The following is a 20,182-nucleotide window of genomic DNA, read 5'->3' on the forward strand; positions in this document are numbered from 1 at the left end:
CTTAGTGGGTGGGGGCTGCCTGTACTGAACACTCTGGGCACTTCTGTAGGCGGCACCACAGCCCTGGAGGGGGGGGGGGGGAGTGCGTGCAAGCGTACAGCCTGCTGGGTTTCACAGCGGTCTGTCTGGGGGGAATTATGACACACGCTGTCTCTCCTTCGGACATCTGCATGTGGTTCTCTGTGGGGGGTGTGTGTGTGTGGGGGGGGGGGGGGGGGTTTGGCTGTTATGAGTGTGATTAGCAGTAAGAGTAGTCGTGTTTCTCATGCTGAAAGTACTGCTTTCTGTGGCACAGGGTGACACTGTGGCCAGTTACTGTGGCAGCTGTGTGATTCAGTGACAGCTGGAGCAGCACAGGCTCAGCGCCCACTGTGCTGTCCCTCTTCATCTGAGGAAGCTGGCTCTGAGGGCTCCTTCCATTCCTGCAGATCTAATATTAAATCATGGTGCAAGTGGGGGCATTAGGGATCATTTTTAAGAACAAAAGAGTCCACAGCAGTGAAGTTACTGTTTTAAATAGGGCAGCGTGTTCTGTCGTATGATGCTGCAACTTTTCTGAATTTATTTTTGGAGCCGTTTGCTGAATCGCATCCAGTGAAAGTAGGCCTCCAAGTGCAGTGATGTCTGCGGTTTGGAAAAATAGATTCCGTCTGCACTTCTTAAAAAGGCATTTCAACAGCTTTAGCAGAATCTGCTTCCACAGTGCTGTGCTTCTGCAGGGATAATAAAACAGCATAAGACCCACACAGCTCCACCAATCATGGGCTACATTGCTAACAGCCAACAGAACAATGCCAACTATGATTGGTGAAAACATTCTGGCTTCTGGGATCCCACAGAGAATTGCCAGATAATCACTAGAATGCATCCAATCACTGTCTGCGTTGTTCTACCGGTTGTTCGCAATGTTCTACATGATTGGTGGACCTCCGCTGTTATCTATCCATAAGGTGACAGTATGGCCCTTCTCCTATTTCAATATCCCAGGTTTTTTGTGGCTGTTTCTTAAGCATTATAAATTGCATTAACTTGAATAGCAGTGCAGATATCTGTAAAACGTTTATGCGAAATGCTTAATGCTGTGATGCTGAGCTGAAGAACTCAGGCTTGAGTTGGGCTGTGTGTAGAGCAGGTCGTGTGTAAGAACTCAGGCTTGAGTTGGGCTGTGTGTAGAGCAGGTCGTGTGTAAGAACTCAGGCTTGAGTTGGGCTGTGTGTAGAGCAGGTTGTGTGTAAGAACTCAGGGTTGAGTTGGGCTGTGTGTAAGCTGTGTTTACGTTCTGGTTTCTGCTGCTGATGTTGATGTTGAAGGCCCTAGCGGTTGCGGTGTTAGCCTGGTTGGGCGGATGTGTGCATTTCTTTAAAACATTTATCAAATGTTCTTAAGTGTGTATTTGAGTGCGCAAGTTTTTTAAATATATGCAACAGGAAATATATGCAACAAGAAGCCTCTTTGATTGCTGTAGTGCCAATCAGCATGTTCTTGTCGTGGCTTTGTGCTTGCTATGGTAGATATTTAGTTGATTTATGTAAATATGCGTGAAGAGGTGACGTTTAAAGGATGCTTTATACTATATGGATTTTGGTTTACTTTCTAATTTGGTGATGTCTTTAGTATGGCATGTTTTATTGGAGTCAAATCAAATGAGTTTTTTGCAAACAAAATTCAAGAGTTCTGATGCTGCTGGCTGGCATGTGATGTCACAGAGCTACCATGTGATTTCACAGAGCTAGCATGTGATGTCACAGAGCTGCCATGCGATGTCACAGAGCTACCATGTGATGTCACAGAGCTAGCATGTGATGTCAGAGAGCTAGCATGTGATGTCACAGAGCTTGCATGTGATTTCACAGAGCTACCATGTGATTTTACAGAGCTAGCATGTGATATCACAGGGCTCGCATGTGATGTCAGTGTGTGAGCAGCCCATCAGCAGGTTGTTATCTGGCAGCAGGAGTCATCTGAATGTGGGAGTGTGTGGATGTGCGGATTAGTCAGAAAGAAGCGGTGTGTAAAAACTGAAACGTGTTGTATTCATTTGGTGTTATTTCAGGGTGACAGGACCTTTGGGGTCCCCCCCGTTATGTCTGGCTATGTGTATCAGTAAAGGAAAGGTCCCCAGTGTTGAGTCATCAGCAGTTTGTTGGGGAGGTGTGGTTGCTTTGGAATGGTGTGTAAACCACCCGCACAGGGTTTAGCAGCTGAAATGGATGTAACTGCCCCGCTCTGCTGCAGGGTCTGACTGCTCCACCGTCACTGTGCTGCACAGGCAGTATGATTGGCTTTCACGGTTCTCACTGAGCTTTCACAGTTCCCCCGTCCAGGCGCTGATCTGGGGGTGAGCACGCAGCTATGGCTGTCCGCTGCAGCAGGGACCCACAGTTCTGAATGAAACTCCTCTTCTGCCCCCTGTGCCAGCGTCAGTCTGAGGTTAAACCTCTCCAGTCTGCTTCGGTCCTTTGGCAGTTCTGCTGCTTTCCCCGTTTTTACCATTTCTGCAGTGTTCTCAGGCCGGCCTGCCTTCCCAGCTTGTGCGCTGAGTGGCCAGAGCTTCCTGTTCTGTGTCTGGTGTTTTTATGAATGGCTTCTTCAGTCACAGGGCTTTCAGCCCTGATGCACTGCAGCCTGTGTGGCAGTAAGCTCATATCCATCAGTGTCACGCTCCAGCTGAATTTAAAGGGTTACAGTCATGGTCAGAATTGGACTGTATTTTCAGCTGCAGAAATAAGAGCCTGTCTGACAGAGATGGATGTGTCCTTGTGAACAGCAGGGTGAATGGGCCTTCAGTCTGATTGCAGGGGCAGCAGGTAACCCGTGCTCCTGCTGGTCCTGGGGACCCTGCCCGTCCAGCTCTTCTGATCTTCAGTGAATGCGTCTTTCTGCCGCCTGCGTTCTGCCATAATCCACTCACAAGTGAAAATGAACCCCCGCTCGCTGTGGAGAAACAGGGTGACCCTTCTCCTGCTGTGTGTGGTCTGAAAGTGTGCGGTAGCTTTCAGAAGGCTGAAGGTGAGGAAGAGGGGGAGGAAGATGTGCTCTTTGCTGATGAGGAGACAGCGGCTGCAGGCCTTTACACCCAGAGTCTCTCGGCCCAGTCCCGGCTGACCCGATTATAGCATTCCCACCATGCACTGCAGGAGCCGGACTGCACCTTAAACACACTCCACTTGACATCCGCTCTCAAATTCAGACTCTATTTCTCGGTGGTCTGGCGGTGTAAGCTGATGGTGGTCGGCAGCCCCACAGGCCCGTGTCCAGGTGACTCTTGCGTCCCCCCCGGGGGGCGGGGCAGTGTCAGTGGGGCACTGTTACAGCGCCTCACCCTCGCTGGTCCCCCGCTGGTCCCCCGCTGGGCTGCCAGTGAAGCCGCTTCCTCCGACTCGTCTTTGTGAACCGTGTGACATCACTCGCTGCTTACATCACACGCTTTGGAGGAGGAGCTGCACACTTGTGTGGGCTCTCCTGATTGGCTCCAGCAGTCTGTGCTGTGGTTTACGCTTGGGAGAAAAAGGGAAATGCATTAACCCTTTCAGGTGTGAAGTCACAGGTGCGTGATTAGAATTTCATTAACTGAGCATTCTAATGCTGATGTCACAGTCACTGCTGGTAACTGAAAGCAGTGGAGTTCAAAGGGTTGAAGTAATCTGGTAATCTGAGGGTCAAAAAGACGGTTTCCAGCCAGGTGTGTTCTTGTAGTCCAAAGCTGTCTGGTTTGAAATCCTTACCACTTTATGAAACACTCGCTGTTAATCATAGCGAACTGGCACCTTTTATCTGCAACCACAACCAGTTAAACTCCACATTGACCTTTAAAATGAGGTCAGAGAATTTCAGTTCTATGTCTGGAAGTCATATAGTTTTATCTTGACTTTCCTCAGAATAGTGAGAGAGAGTGATTCCTCAGAGTCCCCTGTACAGACACATCCCAGATTGAGACTGAGGGATGTGCTCCTGTAGTGGACATTTGAAACTGCATTTCCAAAGCCCTGGCAGTGGATATGGGGTGGGGGGGTGGGGGGGGGGGTAGGGACCCCTGTCTGCTGGTGTGTGAGGCAGTGGGTATGGGGGGTAGGGACCCCTGTCTGCTGGTGTGTGAGGCAGTGGGTATGGGGGGGTAGGGACCCCTGTCTGCTGGTGTGTGAGGCAGTGGGTATGGGGGGTAGGGTTTGCTGGTGTGTGAGGCAGTGGATATGGGGGTGGTGGGGGCTGGTGTGTGAGGCAGTGGGTATGGGGGGTAGGGTTTGCTGGTGTGTGAGGCAGTGGATATGGGGGTGGTGGGGGCTGGTGTGTGAGGCAGTGGGTATGGGGGGGTAGGGACCCCTGTCTGCTGGTGTGTGAGGCAGTGGGTATGGGGGGTACGGTTTGCTGGTGTGTGAGGCAGTGGATATGGGGGTGGTGGGGGCTGGTGTGTGAGGTAGTGGGTATGGGGGGTAGGGACCCCTGTCTGCTAGTGTGTGAGGCAGTGGGTATGGGTGGGTAGGGACCCCTGTCTGCTGGTGTGTGAGGCAGTGGGTATGGGGGGGTAGGGACCCCTGTCTGCTGGTGGGTGAGGCAGTGGGTATGGGGGGTAGGGACCCCTGTCTGCTGGTGTGTGAGGCAGTGGGTATGGGGGGTAGGGTTTGCTGGTGTGTGAGGCAGTGGATATGGGGGTGGTGGGGGCTGGTGTGTGAGGCAGTGGGTATGGGGGGTAGGGACCCCTGTCTGCTGGTGTGTGAGGCAGTGGGTATGGGGGGGTAGGGACCCCTGTCTGCTGGTGTGAGGCAGTGCTACTCTAATATGTCATACTGCACAGCTCCAGCTGGGCAAAGCCGTGTGGAAAGCCTGATTAATTTGTGTTTCTGTTTAATCGGCTCCAAACCTAATACAGCTTTTACTAGCAGCTTAATGAGTCACTGCGGGGAAGGCTTGCTCATTATGAGCGCTTTGACTAAGGTGTGAATTCATGTGCTTTGGAAAAAGCCTTTACTACGGTTTGTTTTGTTTTTCTGCTTAATCCCCGATGGTTAAGAATGTGTTGGATTTGGCTGGTCTTTGCAGACCATCAGGTCCGTGGTGTGTCCACACCATTGTGCTGAAGTGTTAGCCTGTTTACATGGAGCAGATGGGGGAGTGTTTTTGGGCAGGCCATGCCTGCTGGTGTGCGTAGAGATACCATTACCTCTCCATTCCATCTGAAACTCGCCTCATCTAAAATGGCTGCTGGGATTCACCAGAGAAAAGACATTTTGAATACCGAGAGACTCGGCACTGCGAGATTGTTCTGTCTGAAATTGCGAATGTAGATGGACAGTGGTGTTTCCTACATATGTACGGACCATAGACTGTAGAAAAATGCGGACAAGGTCACTGTGACGTCACCCATTGACTCTCCTTGGGTTTGGTGAAAAAGGTTTTGAAGCCTGGGAAGTGTAATTCTTGAGCGCCGCCATGTTGTACACATTGGAGCCATAGACTGCGCAGTAGGGACTTGAGGTCCAGTTGTCCACTGAGTGTGTGAGATACCTGCGCAATGCGCATACCTGTGTATACCTGCCCATACTTACATATACCTGTGTATACCTGTGCATACTTACACATACCTGTGTATACCTGTGCATACTTACACATACCTGTGTATACCTGCCCATACTTGCATATACATGCGTATACCTGCGTATACCTGTGTATACCTGCACATACCTGGGCATACCTGCGCATACCTGTGTATACCTGTGCTCGGCTGCGTGATCCTGTAAAGCTGAGTGAGATGGAGAGCAGATCCAGCCTGTTTCCCTTCACTCAGCCTCTGTAAAGCCTGCTAGGCCTCTGTGCTCTACAGGCTGCAGAACCTCAGGACAGGAGCCACCATGATGCAGTTTACTGATATGTGTGTTTTTGGGTTTTGCTTTTTGGGGTTTTATTAGTGAGCGGGTTTTAATGGCGGGTTTGTAACGTGTGTGTTTATGGCGGGTGTGTAACGCGTGTGTAACGTGTGTGTTTATGGCGAGTGTGTGTAACGTGTGTGTCTATGGTGGGTGTGTAACGTGTGTGTTTATGGCGGGTGTGTAACGCGTGTGTTTATGGCGGGTGTGTAACGTGTGTGTTTATGGTGGGTGTGTAACGCGTGTGTTTATGGCGTGTGTGTAACGCGTGTGTAACGTGTGTATTTATGGAGGGTGTGTAACGTGTGTGTGTTTCTCTGGTTCCTCCTCAGGCTGCAGAGAGGCCGTGTGCAGTGCTGCCTCCCTGTCGCTGGGCTCTGGAGCGGCGCTGGGTCACATGGTAAGAGATAAGCGCTAATCCCTTCCCTGCGTGCGGGGAGTTTATTTTGGTTCCGCTCTCTGGCTCATATGCTGGGGCACTAAATCAGAAACACAGTTGTGTAATGTAGGAATTCACTCTTATCTTTGATCCTTTAATGACTGTAGCAGGGAGTTGTATACGCATTTGAACATTTTGTCACAGACACTAATATAGTAGAAGTTCAGAGTACCCAGCATGTATGGGTGAGTGATTGTGTGTGTCTGTGTGTGAGCGAGACTATGAGTGAGTGTGTGCGCATCTATGTGCGCGTGTGTGTGTATGTGTCTGGGTGCATGTGTGTGTCTGTATGCGTGTGCATGTGCTTGTGTGTCTGTGTGTGTACGTGCATGCATGCATGCATGCGTGTGTGTGTTTGTGTCCGTGTGTGTGTGTGTGTATGTGTCTGGGTGCGTGCGTGCGTGCGTGTGTCTGTGTGTGTGTGCTTGTGTGTGTGTGTGTCTGTGTGAGTGTGCGCGCGTGCATGTGTGTGTGTCTTTGTGTGTTTGTGTGTATGCATGTGTGTGTGTGTTTCTCTTTATCCAGAGCAGCTGCTGGTGATTAGAAGTGTAGAGGAATGTAAACGTGCGAAACTCTGAGTCAAACACTCTTCATATTTGTGTCCCTCCGTAGTGAGGGGCATGATGGGAATGATGTGCAGAATATCCTGTCCAGTGGGCTTCTGCGTGGCCCTTATGAGCAGCAGCGGCGTGAATAATACTGTGTTATATAGTGTGCGTGCGGGCCAGCTTTCTCAGAGAAGCTGATGGTTATTAAAGAATCCTTCAGTGTGTCTGAGCACTGCTTTCCACCTCTCTGTTTCTATAGCAGCTGAATTCTGTTCTCGCTGAACATAACCCCCCCCCCCCCCCCCCCCCCCCCATACCACCCCCCCTCTCTAGAGCAGCTGAGCTCTCTCCCCCGGATCTGCCTGTTGAGTGGATTAAGATGCCAGCACTAGTTTTCTGTGTGTTATCTGAAATAAGAAACACATTGTGATCAGGCAAAATGTACGTTGGCATTTTTATACAGTTAAGATGAGGAAGACTTCCATTATCAGGGCTCAGTGACCCGTTTCTGTTTGCATTCGACAGATCTCTACATTCATTAACACCACATCGTTCAGTCAGGTACTGGTGAATTGTAATACCTTCAGAGGAACTAAAACTATCCAAATGTTTGTGTAGCCTACTGTGACATATTAGTTTCTCTTGCATCTCCAAACTCCTCAGTCAACATTTAATTTCATTTAAGATGCATAAATTGTAAAAGGGAATATTATGCTAATGTACTCAAGCAGCTGGGAGGAGTTTGATAGCTGTGTTAAGTGTCTGTGGCCTGGTTTTAATTTGCTTTGCTCAGGCATCATTTGTCCGTGTTTAGCGCTAGCTGCTGCCTGGGAGCTCGTTGTGGGGTAGGGGGGGCTTTTATTTATGGGGGGGCCACAGCGGCTTCATTTATAAAGATTACACCCATTTTCTCTGGGAGCCATTTGGGCTCATTTGCTGTCTTGATATATGACTGCTGAAATAAACCTGTTGGCTATTTCATTCTTTTTGGCCCTTCAGTGTGTGTGTCTGTGTGTGTGTCTCTGTGTGTGGGTGTGTGTGTGTGTGTGTCTGTGTGAGTGTGTCTGTGTGTGTGTGTGTGTGTGCGCGTGTGAGTGTGTCTGTGTGTGTGTGTGAGAGAGTGTGTTTGTGTGTCTGGGTGTGTGTGTGTCTGTGTGTCTGTGTGTGTGTGTGAGTCTGTGTGTGTGTGTGTGTGTGTGTGTGTGTGTGTGTGTGTGTGTGTGTCTGTGTCTGTGTCTGTGTGTGTGTCCGTGCGTGCGTGTGTGTGTGAGTGTGTCTGTGTGTGTGTGTGTGTGTGTGTGTGTGTGTGAGTGAGTGTGTGTCTGTGTGTGTGTGTGTGTGTGTCCGTGCATGCGTGCCTGCGTGTGTGTGTGTGAGTGTGCTGTTCAGATCCGTACGAGCTCTTCCCCGCTCCCCTCCACAGCTGCAGGGTCGGCTCAGAGAGAAGGTGAATAGTGTTTCAGGTGGAGGTGGCTGAGCCTCAGTGTCTGAGCTCACCGTTCAGCCATCTGCAGTTTGCTCCAGCCTCACACACATTTACTCCTGAGTGCATCTGCCCTGTGCTGCTGATAATTAGCAGAGTATTAGCACAACGTTAGCACAAGGTTAGCACATTGTTGGAACGATATTTTCAAAGGATTAGAATGGCATTAGCACAGCGTTAGCACAGCATTAGCACGACATTAGCACAACATAAGCACAGCGTTAGCACAGTATTAGCACAGCGTTAGCATGACATTAGCGTGACATTAGCAGAGATGAGTGGAGAGCAGGCCTCTGCTTGTGTTGCACGCAGGCGCGCGGGGGCTTCCAGGAGAGCAGGGCGGCTGGCGTGCGTGGGCCGGGGGGATAATGGCAGGCTGAGTGACTAATTGCAGGCCGCCGCTTTCGTGTTGCGGTCTGAAGAGCCGTCGGCGGCGCAGGAGATAAGAGCCCGTGTCCTGCTGTGAGGATCAGAATGTGACTGAAGATCACTGGTCTCCCGGGTGATGGATTAGGCGGCGTTCTGTGGGTTTGAGCTCATTAATACTGAGAGGACCTGGTGTAAATGCTTGTGGAGCTAGACTACATAGGCAGTGGGCTTTCCCCGCACCCTGGAGCAACGTGTGGAATCTGAATTCCTTCCACAGAAGTCCCGTTGTAAAGGGAAGTTCTGTGCTGGTGATATTGACAGGGTTCTACATTGCCGTGACTTGGACTGGATTATTTATGTTACTCTCAGACCTGTGTAGTGCAGTTTAGTACTGCTTCAGTGAATATCCAGCTGTTTATAGAAGTAAGCCATTTGCTGAATAACTAAATAACCTGCTCCTCTTTATTACACAGATGCCCCCCCCCCCCCACTCCTTAGGAGTAAAAGGGATTTTGGGGGATTTAGGGGCTCCTGTCATCTGATTCTGATGTGTTTCATGGGGATGCTCAGTGTATAAGTAACACACAGCGTCTGATTCTGATGTGTTTCATGGGGACACTCAGTGTATAAGTAACACACAGCGTCTGATTCTGATGTGTTTCATGGGGACGCTCAGTGTATAAGTAACACACAGCATCTGATTCTGATGTGTTTCATGGGGACGCTCAGTGTATAAGTAACACAGCATCTGATTCTGATGTGTTTCATGGGGACGCTCAGACAGTGTGATGTGTTTCATGGGGACGCTCAGACAGTGTGATGTGTTTAATGGGGACGCTCAGACAGTGTGATGTGTTTCATGGGGACGCTCAGACAGTGTGATGTGTTTAATGGGGACGCTCAGACAGTGTGATGTGTTTCATGGGGACGCTTAGACAGTGTGATGTGTTTAATGGGGACGCTCAGACAGTGTTGTGTGTTTACAGGGATGTTCAGTGTATCAGGACTGACGGATGCAGTGTGGAGGACACTGTTATTTCCTCACTCTAAGGAGTGGCTGAAACGTGCAGATTAGAGTTTCTCTGGAGGGAGAATGAAGGCTGACTGAAGCCCAGCTCAGACTAAGAGATTCTGTCCTGCCCAGTTAATGCATCACTGCTGCCTCTGAGCACGCGTGTAAACATCCCTGTGTGTGCTAGAGCTCCCGGCCCTCAGCAGCACTGCTGCACAGGTGCAGGGGGACGTGGGTGCAGGAGGGCGTGGGTTAGAGGGGGACGTGGGTTAGAGGGGGGCGTGGGTTTGGTTAGAGGGGGACACCCTCTTCAGGTTCTCCCGGGTTTCTGAGCTTCTCGTTTCTGCAGAAACCCTGCGTTTGGCTTTGCTTTGGCTGTTTGAGCATCACACAAAACAATAAAACTCCGCCTGGATCATCTGCCTGTGGGTTGGTTGCTTAGCAGCAGCACACGGCTCAGTAAAATAACAGAAATAGTTTAAATCAGGAGGAAGCTGCTGAAGAGGCCGAGGCTTCAGTCAGATTCTCAGGATGTGAAACAGCCTGATAGTATCACAGCTGCTGCTGTTTCACCATCGCTGTGGCCTAGCGCACCTATCACCTGCCAGCTGCTCACATCCTGCCCAGCTGTGTGTGTGTGGCTGGGTGGGGTGACAGGCTGTGTGTGTGCGTGCGTGCGTGCGTGCGTGCGTGCGTGCGTGCGTGTGTGTGTGTGAGAGTGTGTGTGCGTGTGCGTGTGTGTGTGCGTGTGCGTGTGTGTGTGTGTGTGTGTGTGGCCGTGCTGTTTTGATGCTCGCAGGTGTGGGTCTCCCGCTGCATTGTGGGCCGGAAGCGTGCTGGCGGGGGGATAGCGCTGCGGGTAGCACCTGCTGCTTTGAGCGCGCGGCGCGGCTAATGACTGCCTCTCTGTCTCAGAGCGCCAGCGTCTCCACAGGTGCAGCTTCACAAAGAGCTCCCACACACCCTGGAGCGCCACCTATCCCAGCAGCCCCCGGGGCATGAACCCGCTGAACCTGGCTCTGCTGGCTCTGCAGGCTGCTGGGCTCCCATTCGTCGTCGTTGTGTTTGTTTGTAAATGGTGATTTGGGTTTGTGGTGTTGCTGGGTTCAGTGCCGTTTGGGGACCGCGCTCGTTTATCTGAGTCGGGCGAAGGGGGCGCGGCCCCTGAATGGCCCGGCCGTCACGCGGCGCGGCTCTCTGGGGAGGCTGCGTTTTAGGGCCCGTTGTGTAAAACGAGATGTGCCGCGGTTGCCTTGGCAGGCCATCCATTAGGCAGTGACAGCGTGTGTGCAGAGAAGAGCGGCTTAATCCAGGTGCCTGAGAGATGTGACTGTTTGAGACATTGAGCCAGAAACCTGTTCTTTCAGCTGAAACAAATGCTTTCAATGTAAGAAGATAGCAATTGACATGAGTTTGAAGTTTCAGTGTAAAACCCCTAAATATGTGCCTCTACCAAGCTTTCAATGAAACTGAAAAATGGAAAAAAGCTATTTGTGAGTGCAGTATGTTCTTTCTCGATGCCAAGTGTGATATTTCCTCTTCATAAAGCCAGCCTTGTGTCCGTAAGCAAATAAGCCTCTGAACAATGTAAGGAATGTTTGTGGCAAATGATTTTTTTTTTGTGTATAACTGTGGAGATTACAGACCTGCTCTGTTTCAGAGTAAAACTGTGGAGATTACAGACCTGCTCTGTTTCAGTGTAATGCAGTGGAGATTACTGACCTGCTCCGTTTCAGTGTAAAACAGTGGAGATTACAGACCTGCTCTGTTTCAGAGTAAAACAGTGGAGATTACAGACCTGCTCTGTTTCAGTGTAAAACAGTGGAGATTACAGACCTGCTCTGTTTCAGTGTAAAACATTGGAGATTACAGACCTGCTCTGTTTCACTGTAAAACAGTGGAGATTACAGACCTGCTCTGTTTCAGAGTAAAACAGTGGAGATTACAGACCTGCTTTGTTTCAGAGTAAAACAGTGGAGATTACAGATCTGCTCAGTTTCAGTGTTTGCAGGTCTTGGTTGGTGTGAACATACTCTCACCTCTCTTTGCGTGCACAATCTAGTTGGCAAAATCTTTAGTTTTAAAGCATAAATGTTTTATTTTGCTTTTATTTCAATTTTAAATCTCTAATCCTTAATTATAGGCCCTTATGATGCTGATGCTAATTTCTTTAAGAAAATTGATGACTGGTACCAAGTTTTCTTGCATGCGATGTGTGTCCTTTCATCTGTATTACATTTCTGTGTAGAACCTTGCACAGAACGCACTCTACACAGGGAGGCACACACACACACACAGTACTGTGTGTTCTACACAGCGTGTGAAACACACTAACAGGTCATTTCAAGTAAGCGTACTCTGTGTGTATTTGTGTGTGTAAATGCCTGGTTGTGACGGGCTTTCCCTTGAACCTTTCAGGTGCGTGGGCAGCAGGGAGGAGCTCTTGTAAAGACCTCTGTGTGGTGGAATTTTCAGAGTTACTACTGTGGTAAGTTTGAATTAATCATCTCACTAGTCGGTGGATTTATAGTAAAAGTAGTAAAAGTGTGAGGGTGGGGAAGGAAATCTGCCTAAAACAAGGATGGTAAGTTTTCAGGAAAAAAAAGTGTGCCTCTGTGTGCCTGTGGCAGTACGGCCTCTGTGTGCCTGTGGCAGTAGGGCCTCTTTGTGCCTGTGGCAGTAGGGCCTCTGTGTGCCTGTGGCAGTAGGGCCTCTGTGTGCCTGTGGCAGTAGGGCCTCTGTGTGCCTGTGGCAGTACGGCCTCTGTGTGTCTGTGGCAGTAGGGTCTGTGTGTCTGTGGCAGTAGGGCCTCTGTTCCTGTGGCAGTAGGGCCTCTGTGCCTGTGGCAGTAGGGCCTCTGTGTGCCTGTGGCAGTAGGGCCTGTGTGCCTGTGGCAGTAGGGCCTCTGTGTGCCTGTGGCAGTAGGGTCTCTGTGTGCCTTTGGCAGTAGGGCCTCTGTGTGCGTGTGGCAGTAGGGCCTCTGTGTGCCTGTGGCAGTAGGGCCTCTGTGCCTGTGGCAGTACGGTCTGTGTGCCTGTGGCAGTAGGGCCTCTGTGTGCCTGTGGCAGTAGTGTCTCTGTGTGTCTGTGGCAGCAGGGCCTCTGTGTGTCTGTGGCAGTAGGGCCTCTGTGTGCCTGTGGCAGTACGGTCTGTGTGCCTGTGGCAGTAGGGCCTCTGTGTGCCTGTGGCAGTAGTGTCTCTGTGTGTCTGTGGCAGTAGGGCCCCTGTGTGCCTGTGGCAGTAGGGCCTGTGTGCCTGTGGCAGTACGGTCTGTGTGCCTGTGGCAGTAGGGCCTCTGTGTGCCTGTGGCAGTAGGGCCTCTGTGTGCCTGTGGCAGTAGGGCCTCTGTGCCTGTGGCAGTAGGGCCTCTGTGTGCTTGTGGCAGTAGGGCCTCTGTGTGCCTGTGGCAGTAGGGCCTCTGTGTGCCTGTGGCAGTAGGGCCTCTGTGCCTGTGGCAGTAGGGCCTCTGTGTGCTTGTGGCAGTAGGGCCTCTGTGTGCCTGTGGCAGTAGGGCCTCTGTGTGCTTGTGGCAGTAGGGCCTCTGTTCCTGTGGCAGTGGGGTCTGTGTGCCTGTTTTACTCCCTGCTGTTCCTCTGTTGTGTGAGGGCTGGGCGGGTTGAATCCTGGGGGCTGTTTTTATTGGTTGTGGCTGGAGTGGTTGTGATGAGCTCAGTTTACTGGGATTAAAGCAGCTCTCTTATTGATTGGTTGTCAGCATATCAGCCTAGAATACCTGATTACAGTCTGTAGTCCCCTCCTCTGTGTCACACAGTTTTATCTGCTGCTTCTGCCTTAAAGAACCACATTTCTAATGGCTGACATCTAATGGCATCAAATCTATAGGTGTGCTGTGGCCTGCCGATCCCTTTCAGAGTCTGTGCAGTGTTACAGTACTGCAGTGTGGATTGCTGTGTGTGGTGTCGAGTGGTGTGCTATAGTGTGTGTTAATTTTTGGATACAGCATGTGCTTGTGTGTGCCCATGTATGGTGCAGTAGGGCTGGGTATGTGTGTGTGTGCTTGTGCAAGTGCGTGTGCGTGTGTAAGTGCGAGTGCGTGTGCGTGTTAGTGTGTGAGTGCGAGTGCGAGTGCGTGTGTGTGTGTGTGTTTTGCAGGTACAGTAAGTCTCTCCATTGGGGAGGTGTGTGTGTCTCATTACAGGATGTGTAATGATCTGAATGCCGTTACACTGTGAGATTGGCGCTGCTTGCTTCAGTCAAATCAGACGGCGGACATTTGCGCATGTATCAGGAAGTTTGGGCCCGGTGTCAGATTTGCTGAGTAAAAGATAAACAGACCTGTGAAACGATGGAAAAGACATTTGAATGGCATATCAGCAGAAATTAATCTGGAAGTTTAAGCCTGTGCATATTTGTTTAGTTGGTGATAGAAGGCATTTAAAATGCAGGCTCTGCAGTCAGTGTTTGGGAGTCGGTTAGCTTTGGCTCCATGTGTGCAGTCAGTGGCACTGACTGACCTGTCCTGTCTAATGCACTTTTCCTGTGCTGTACTGGACTGTGCTGTACCAGGCTGTGATGTACTGGGCTGTGGTGTACTGAGCTATGCTGTACTGGGCTGTGGTGTACCGGACTGTGCTTTACCGGACTGTGCTGTACTGGGCTGTGCTGTACTGGACTGTGCTTTACCGGACTCTGCTGTAATGGACTGTGCTGTACTGGGCTATGCTGTACTGGACTGTGCTTTACCGGACTGTGTTGTAATGGACTGTGCTGTACTGGGCTATGCTGTACTGGACTGTGCTTTACCAGACTGCTGTACTGGACTGTACTTTACCGGACTGTGCTGTACTGGGCTGTGCTTCACTGGGCTGACTCAATAATGTTTATTATTATCTGTGGTGTGCAGTATGATTATTATCATAGGAAGTGATTACATACAACTCTTTCTTCATTAGGTAGTAGTTTTTTAAAAATCACAATTTTTTTCCTCGACTTGCAATTTTTTTGCCAATTGTGGTGCGCCGTGGGTCTGGACGGTTTCGTGCTTCTTCGGAGCTATGCGCCCTCATTGAAATGCATTGGGGCTTGAGGACAGTGCCAGTTGGAATTTGAAGCAAGCCTACACAGTTCCTTCAGGAATTGTAACCTTTCTAGTTTTGTATGGTATTTTACCGTGATCAGTCAGTGGCGGCAGCGTTTTGACTGATCTGAATGGGGTTAAATGAGGGGACTGGGTGGTAAATTGGGCTGGTTGAAGATGGTACTTGTGCCAGGTTTGGAGACGTGGAGGGGGAGCCCGTGTGGACCGTGGGGCCCAGAATGTGCAGAAGGGCGTAGCCGTTTGGAAAAGATCCTCCAGCCTGCTTTGTGCTTCCTGTCTTTAGAGTGAGAGAGAGAGAGAGAGCTTCCTGTGTGAGTGTGGTCTGTGTTTTCAGGGTGCGTTTGAGGGCTTCCTGTGTGAGTGTGTGTTTTTATGCTGACTTTGAGAGCTTCCTGTGTGTGGTGTCGTAATGTTTTTATTTATTTATTTCTATTTATATATTTTACAGTAAACTGGGCTGTGAGCGGGCAGTGGGTCAGTAAACTGGGTTGTGAGCGGGCAGTGGGTCAGTAAACTGGGTTGTGAGTGGGCAGTGGGTTAGTAAACTGGGTTGTGAGCGGGCAGTGGGTCAGTAAACTGGGTTGTGAGTGGGCAGTGGGTCAGTAAACTGGGTTGTGAGCGGGCAGTGGGTCAGTAAACTGGGTTGTGAGCGGGCAGTGGGTCAGTAAACTGGGTTGTGAGCGGGCAGTGGGTCAGTAAACTGGGTTGTGAGCGGGCAGTGGGTCAGTAAACTGGGTTGTGAGCGGGCAGTGGGTCAGTAAACTGGGTTGTGAGCGGGCAGTGGGTCAGTAAACTGGGTTGTGAGCGGGCAGTGGGTCAGTAAACTGGGTTGTGAGCGGGCAGTGGGTCAGTAAACTGGGTTGTGAGCAGGCAGTGGGTCAGTAAACTGGGTTGTGAGCAGGCAGTGGGTCAGTAAACTGGGTTGTGAGCAGGCAGTGGGTCAGTAAACTGGGTTGTGAGCGGGCAGTGGGTCAGTAAACTGGGTTGTGAGCGGGCAGTGGGTCAGTAAACTGGGTTGTGTGCGGGCAGTGGGTCAGTAAACTGGGTTGTGAGCGGGTAGTGGGTCAGTAAACTGGGTTGTGAGCGGGCAGTGGGTCAGTCAAGGTGATTTCTCTGGCTGAATATGTTACATGACCAGCAGTGTACTGCTGTTTCTCTGGCTGAAAACGTCACATCCCCGTTTGCCACGATGCCAGTCTAACACCGTGTGCCAGCGCGAGGCGTGTGGCAGGTCTGTGCTCCCTGATCCCCCAGCTTTCTCCTGCCAAGAGCTACCATGACCTCATGCCACAACTTTATTTAAAACATTTTTAATCCAGGTTAAATGCAAATCAAAGACAAAATTAGGGTGCACTTATAGGCTAGAGAATTCGGTTAGATGGAGATTGAAGGTGAAAATCATGAGGACTGGCTCTGATTGGCTGTTACAGTGCTGGTTTGGCTGAAAGATTCTTTGGGCCAGGAGCACTTTTTCCCTTATTAATTAAAGTTTGTTTACTGTGTTGGTTCAGAGGTTCACTGCATATCACTGTTATCTAATGAATATCATAGTATTCGCCAAACTGTTAAAGGCCAGCTTCTTCATGAAAATCTCCTTTCTTAATTGATTAACCTTTTCACAGTTTCAAATTGACAAAAATAAACACAAAATAAAATTTTCGAAGCCTTGAAAATTCAACACCAACACCAACCTCCAGTCAAACCCCACTCAACCTCAACCTCCAGTCAAACCCCACTCAACACCAACCTCCAGTCAAACCCCACTCAACCTCAACCTCCAGTCAAACCCCACTCACCTCCAAACTGAAGTCAAACCCCACTCAACACCAAACTGCAGTCAAACCCCACTCAACCTCAACCTCCAGTCAAACTCCACACAACACCAATATATTAAAATATTACTTGGCATGCTGTCGAGAATGTGAATTTTTGCATGAGTTGAAGAAGATGAGTGATATTATTTTTAATACATTTGAAACGGCAGTCCTTCAGGTTCTGTGCGCTATTTTGGGTCAACCTGAACCTGCCAGAAGGTCATTTGTCACCCTACGTGTCGGTCATTTATCGAATCATCTATCTCTGCGCACATCACAGAAAGGCCTCACCTCCCCGTCTAATACAGCAGCCACTGTTCAGATGGTCTCTTATTTCAGTCCGTCCCCATGAATTCTCACTTTGTCTTGACATTCATGTTCTGTTTGTAGCAAGTTAAGAAAATAAATACCTTGTTTTCTGCTTGAATGTTTAGCATATTTGTGTAACAGTGTTTGAAATTCACTGCAGGAAAGAGGCAGCTCACCCTTAATGTCTGAAGTGTTAAACAGGTTTGAATCCTTTTGTTCTTGAAACTGTATGCCACAGAAGCAAAGTCATTTTAGCAAGGTCGGAAAATTAAAGTTTCCCCTGCCACAGCTGCTCTCTCTTAAAATAGCGCAAAACCTCAGCGCTTAGAAATGGAAATGAAACAGAAAGAAATGGAAATGAAGACGGCTCGTCTGTAGTGGTGTGTAAGAGCGTCTGAAGAGATGCAAACCACTTCCTGTGAGCCGCAAAATGTCGCATATGTCACAGCACACGTGTCACAGCACACGCATGTGTCACAGCACACGTGTCACAACACACGCCTGTCACAGCGCACGCATGTGTCACAGCACACGTATGTGTCACAGCACACACGTGTCACAGCACACGCGTGTCTCAGCACACACGTGTCACAGCACACGCGTGTCACAGCACACGCATGTGTCACAGCAAACGTATGTGTGACAGCACACGCGTGTCACAGCACACGCATGTGTCACAGCACACACGTGTCACAGCACACACATGTCTCAGGACAGACGTGTCACAGCACACGCATGTGTCACAGCACACAGATGTCACAGCACACGCATGTGTCACAGCACACGCGTGTCACAGCACGCACATGTCACAGCACATGCATGTGTCACAGCACATGCGTGTGTCACAGCACAGGCATGCCCGCGCGCTTTGGCTGCACACTGTAAGCACAGATACACAGACGCTGTTTTATGCGCTTCATAAACACCACCCTGAGCCACCTTACTGCTTCTCCCCAAGACGTTTCTGTGTTGCAGTTATGTAATAGGAACACCACTGCGTATGTGTACACAGTGTTTTCTGGGGGTGGGGGGGAGGGTGTGATTTTTTGTGTGATTTTACGCTCCGACGTTGGCTGGTTAATCTATCTGTACTACAGCTTGAGAATGTAGACTGTGCATAATGTGAGGAAATGTCTGGAGACCAGCGGAGAATCATTAAGCTCCTCAAGGCCAGACTGTACAAAATCTGACTGGGACCCTCTGTCAGCTTCCCTCCAACAGCCCTGCGAAGCACGTCCCCTCAGCCCTAGAGTCTTAAAAAAACCAAATATGAGACTGTGTGTCTCCCTCTCCCACTGCAGCATGCAGTGTACCCCCACAGCACACCTGCGGTATGAAGACCGCTAAATCTCAGAAAGACGCTAATTGCACTCATTGCTTGGCCCCTGACATCCCTGCTTGCGGCTATGTTTTATATTTGACTCTCACAACACAGAATTCCATTTCAGATGGTTCCAAACTGTGCTGCTAGGCTCATGTTTCTGTGAAATCACAAACTTCCTTTTGAGATAAATCTCCAAACTGCTGCTACGCTTGCCTTCTTTCCTCATCTTCCCTTTCTGCAACCAGGGCAGCGCTGTTTCTCATTTGCATTTTTACCAGATCAGACACTTCCTGTCTTTTAGAGGCGGAGCCCACGTTCCCTTTGATGTGCCCGTAACTGAGCTCACGCTCGGAGCATCCCAGCATCGCTGCATGGGGAAGACCCATACTGGCCTGAGCGTTTGTCTCATGGTGTGTTTGGTGCTTTCCGTTATCTTGCCCTGAGTGCTGGCCAATCAGGTCCCAGCTTCATGGGTCTGAAAATGCTTGCACTTGCGAACACAGCCGGTTATCTGGTATTATGTGTGGAGCTGGATGTGAGCCAGGCTCAATAGCCAGCCTGACATTCGGCTGTAATTAAGCTGGCCTGCTGCTGCTTAGCACTGCGCAGGGCTGCAGGCAGGACATAATCATCACGGCACTGATGTGGGCTGCTGACCCTATATGAGGAAAAAGCCCTAATTTCCATCTGTAGGGTAATTCCACTGTCAGTTGCTGTGGTGTGTGTATTACTGTGTGTGTGTGTGTGTGTGTGTGTGCGTATGTGCGGGTGCATCTCTTTAAGCGCCAGAGCTGTTAAAATAATTTATAACCGTTTCCTCTTAGTGTTCTATTCTTACTGGTTGTTATCGCTCCTGTTTAAAAGTGTGAGCGCTCTGGTGTGGGTTTTGACATTTCAATGAGGTGATGATATGTACACACACGCACACACACGCACTCTCTCACACACACACACACACGCACACTCTCACGCGCACACACACACACACACACGCACTCTCTCACACACATGCACACTCACACACACAAACGCACACATGCACACACTCTCACACACACACACGCACACACACACACGGTCTCACGCACACACGCACACACACATTTGCACAAATACAGGCACACTCACACACACTCTCTCACGCACACACTCACTCACACAGACACAGAGACACACACGTACACACACACACTCACTCACACACACACACACAGACACAGACACACACACACACACACGCACGTACACACACACTCTTTCTCACACACACACACACACACACACACTCACCAGAGCCCACTGAGGCCCAGCTCAGCCCTGGATTAGCACTGGCTGGGTGTGTTGGACACAGACCCACTGCTGCAGGATGTGCACTTGTAGCCCAACGCTGCCGCTGGTGTGCGGTGGACGGTGGCGGTACTGCAGCTTGGTTTGTTTTGGTGGCTGAGTCAGTACCGCTCTTGTCCACTGTTAGCCCCTGGCAGCAGGCCCGTGTCACTAACAGTGTGTGTCTCTCTCTCCCTCCCCAGGCCTGTGTCCTCTGTGCTGACCTCATGGTGTAAACAGCACTAAACATGAGCATAAGCAGTGATGAAGTCAACTTCCTGGTGTACAGATACCTCCAGGAGTCAGGTAGGTTATATGTGCAGATAGCTTAGTCCGGTAGCTTATGTAGAAAGCTGTGTGTTTCATTACATTACATTACATTACAGGCATTTAGCAGACGCTCTTATCCAGAGCGACTTACACAACTTTTACATAGCATTTTACATTGTATCCATTTATACAGCTGGATATATGTGTGACAGTGTTCGGTTTGGCGGTGTTCAGTGTGCCAGTGTTCAGTGTATCTGTGTGTTCAGCGTGACTGTGTTCAGTGTGAAAGTGTTTGGTTTGGCGGTGTTCAGTTTGACAGTGTTCTGTGTGACTGTGTTCAGTGTGACAGTGTTCTGTGTGACTGTGTT

The 20,182-nt window shown here is 50.0% G+C and overlaps 1 protein-coding gene across 4 annotated transcripts in view; it reads left to right on the forward strand.

Annotated features, from left to right (window-relative positions):
• LOC118225433 (F-box-like/WD repeat-containing protein TBL1XR1) overlaps positions 1-20,182 on the forward strand; it is a 43,462-nt gene that overhangs the window by 11,274 nt on the left and 12,006 nt on the right. For 2 of the 4 annotated variants that reach the window (XM_035413821.1, XM_035413824.1), the window contains exons 2-4: positions 6,194-6,261; positions 12,131-12,200; positions 19,748-19,850. In XM_035413821.1, the coding sequence (XP_035269712.1) occupies positions 19,793-19,850 (58 nt within the window). In that variant the 5' untranslated portion in view covers positions 6,194-6,261; positions 12,131-12,200; positions 19,748-19,792. Of the gene's footprint in view, positions 1-6,193; positions 6,262-10,455; positions 10,791-12,130; positions 12,201-19,747; positions 19,851-20,182 lie in introns of those variants that run through there. The other 2 variants (XM_035413822.1, XM_035413823.1) reach the window with 2 other exon arrangements.

This window comes from Anguilla anguilla, chromosome 4 (genome assembly GCF_013347855.1).
Source record: "Anguilla anguilla isolate fAngAng1 chromosome 4, fAngAng1.pri, whole genome shotgun sequence".
Taxonomy (NCBI): Eukaryota; Metazoa; Chordata; class Actinopteri; order Anguilliformes; family Anguillidae; genus Anguilla; species Anguilla anguilla.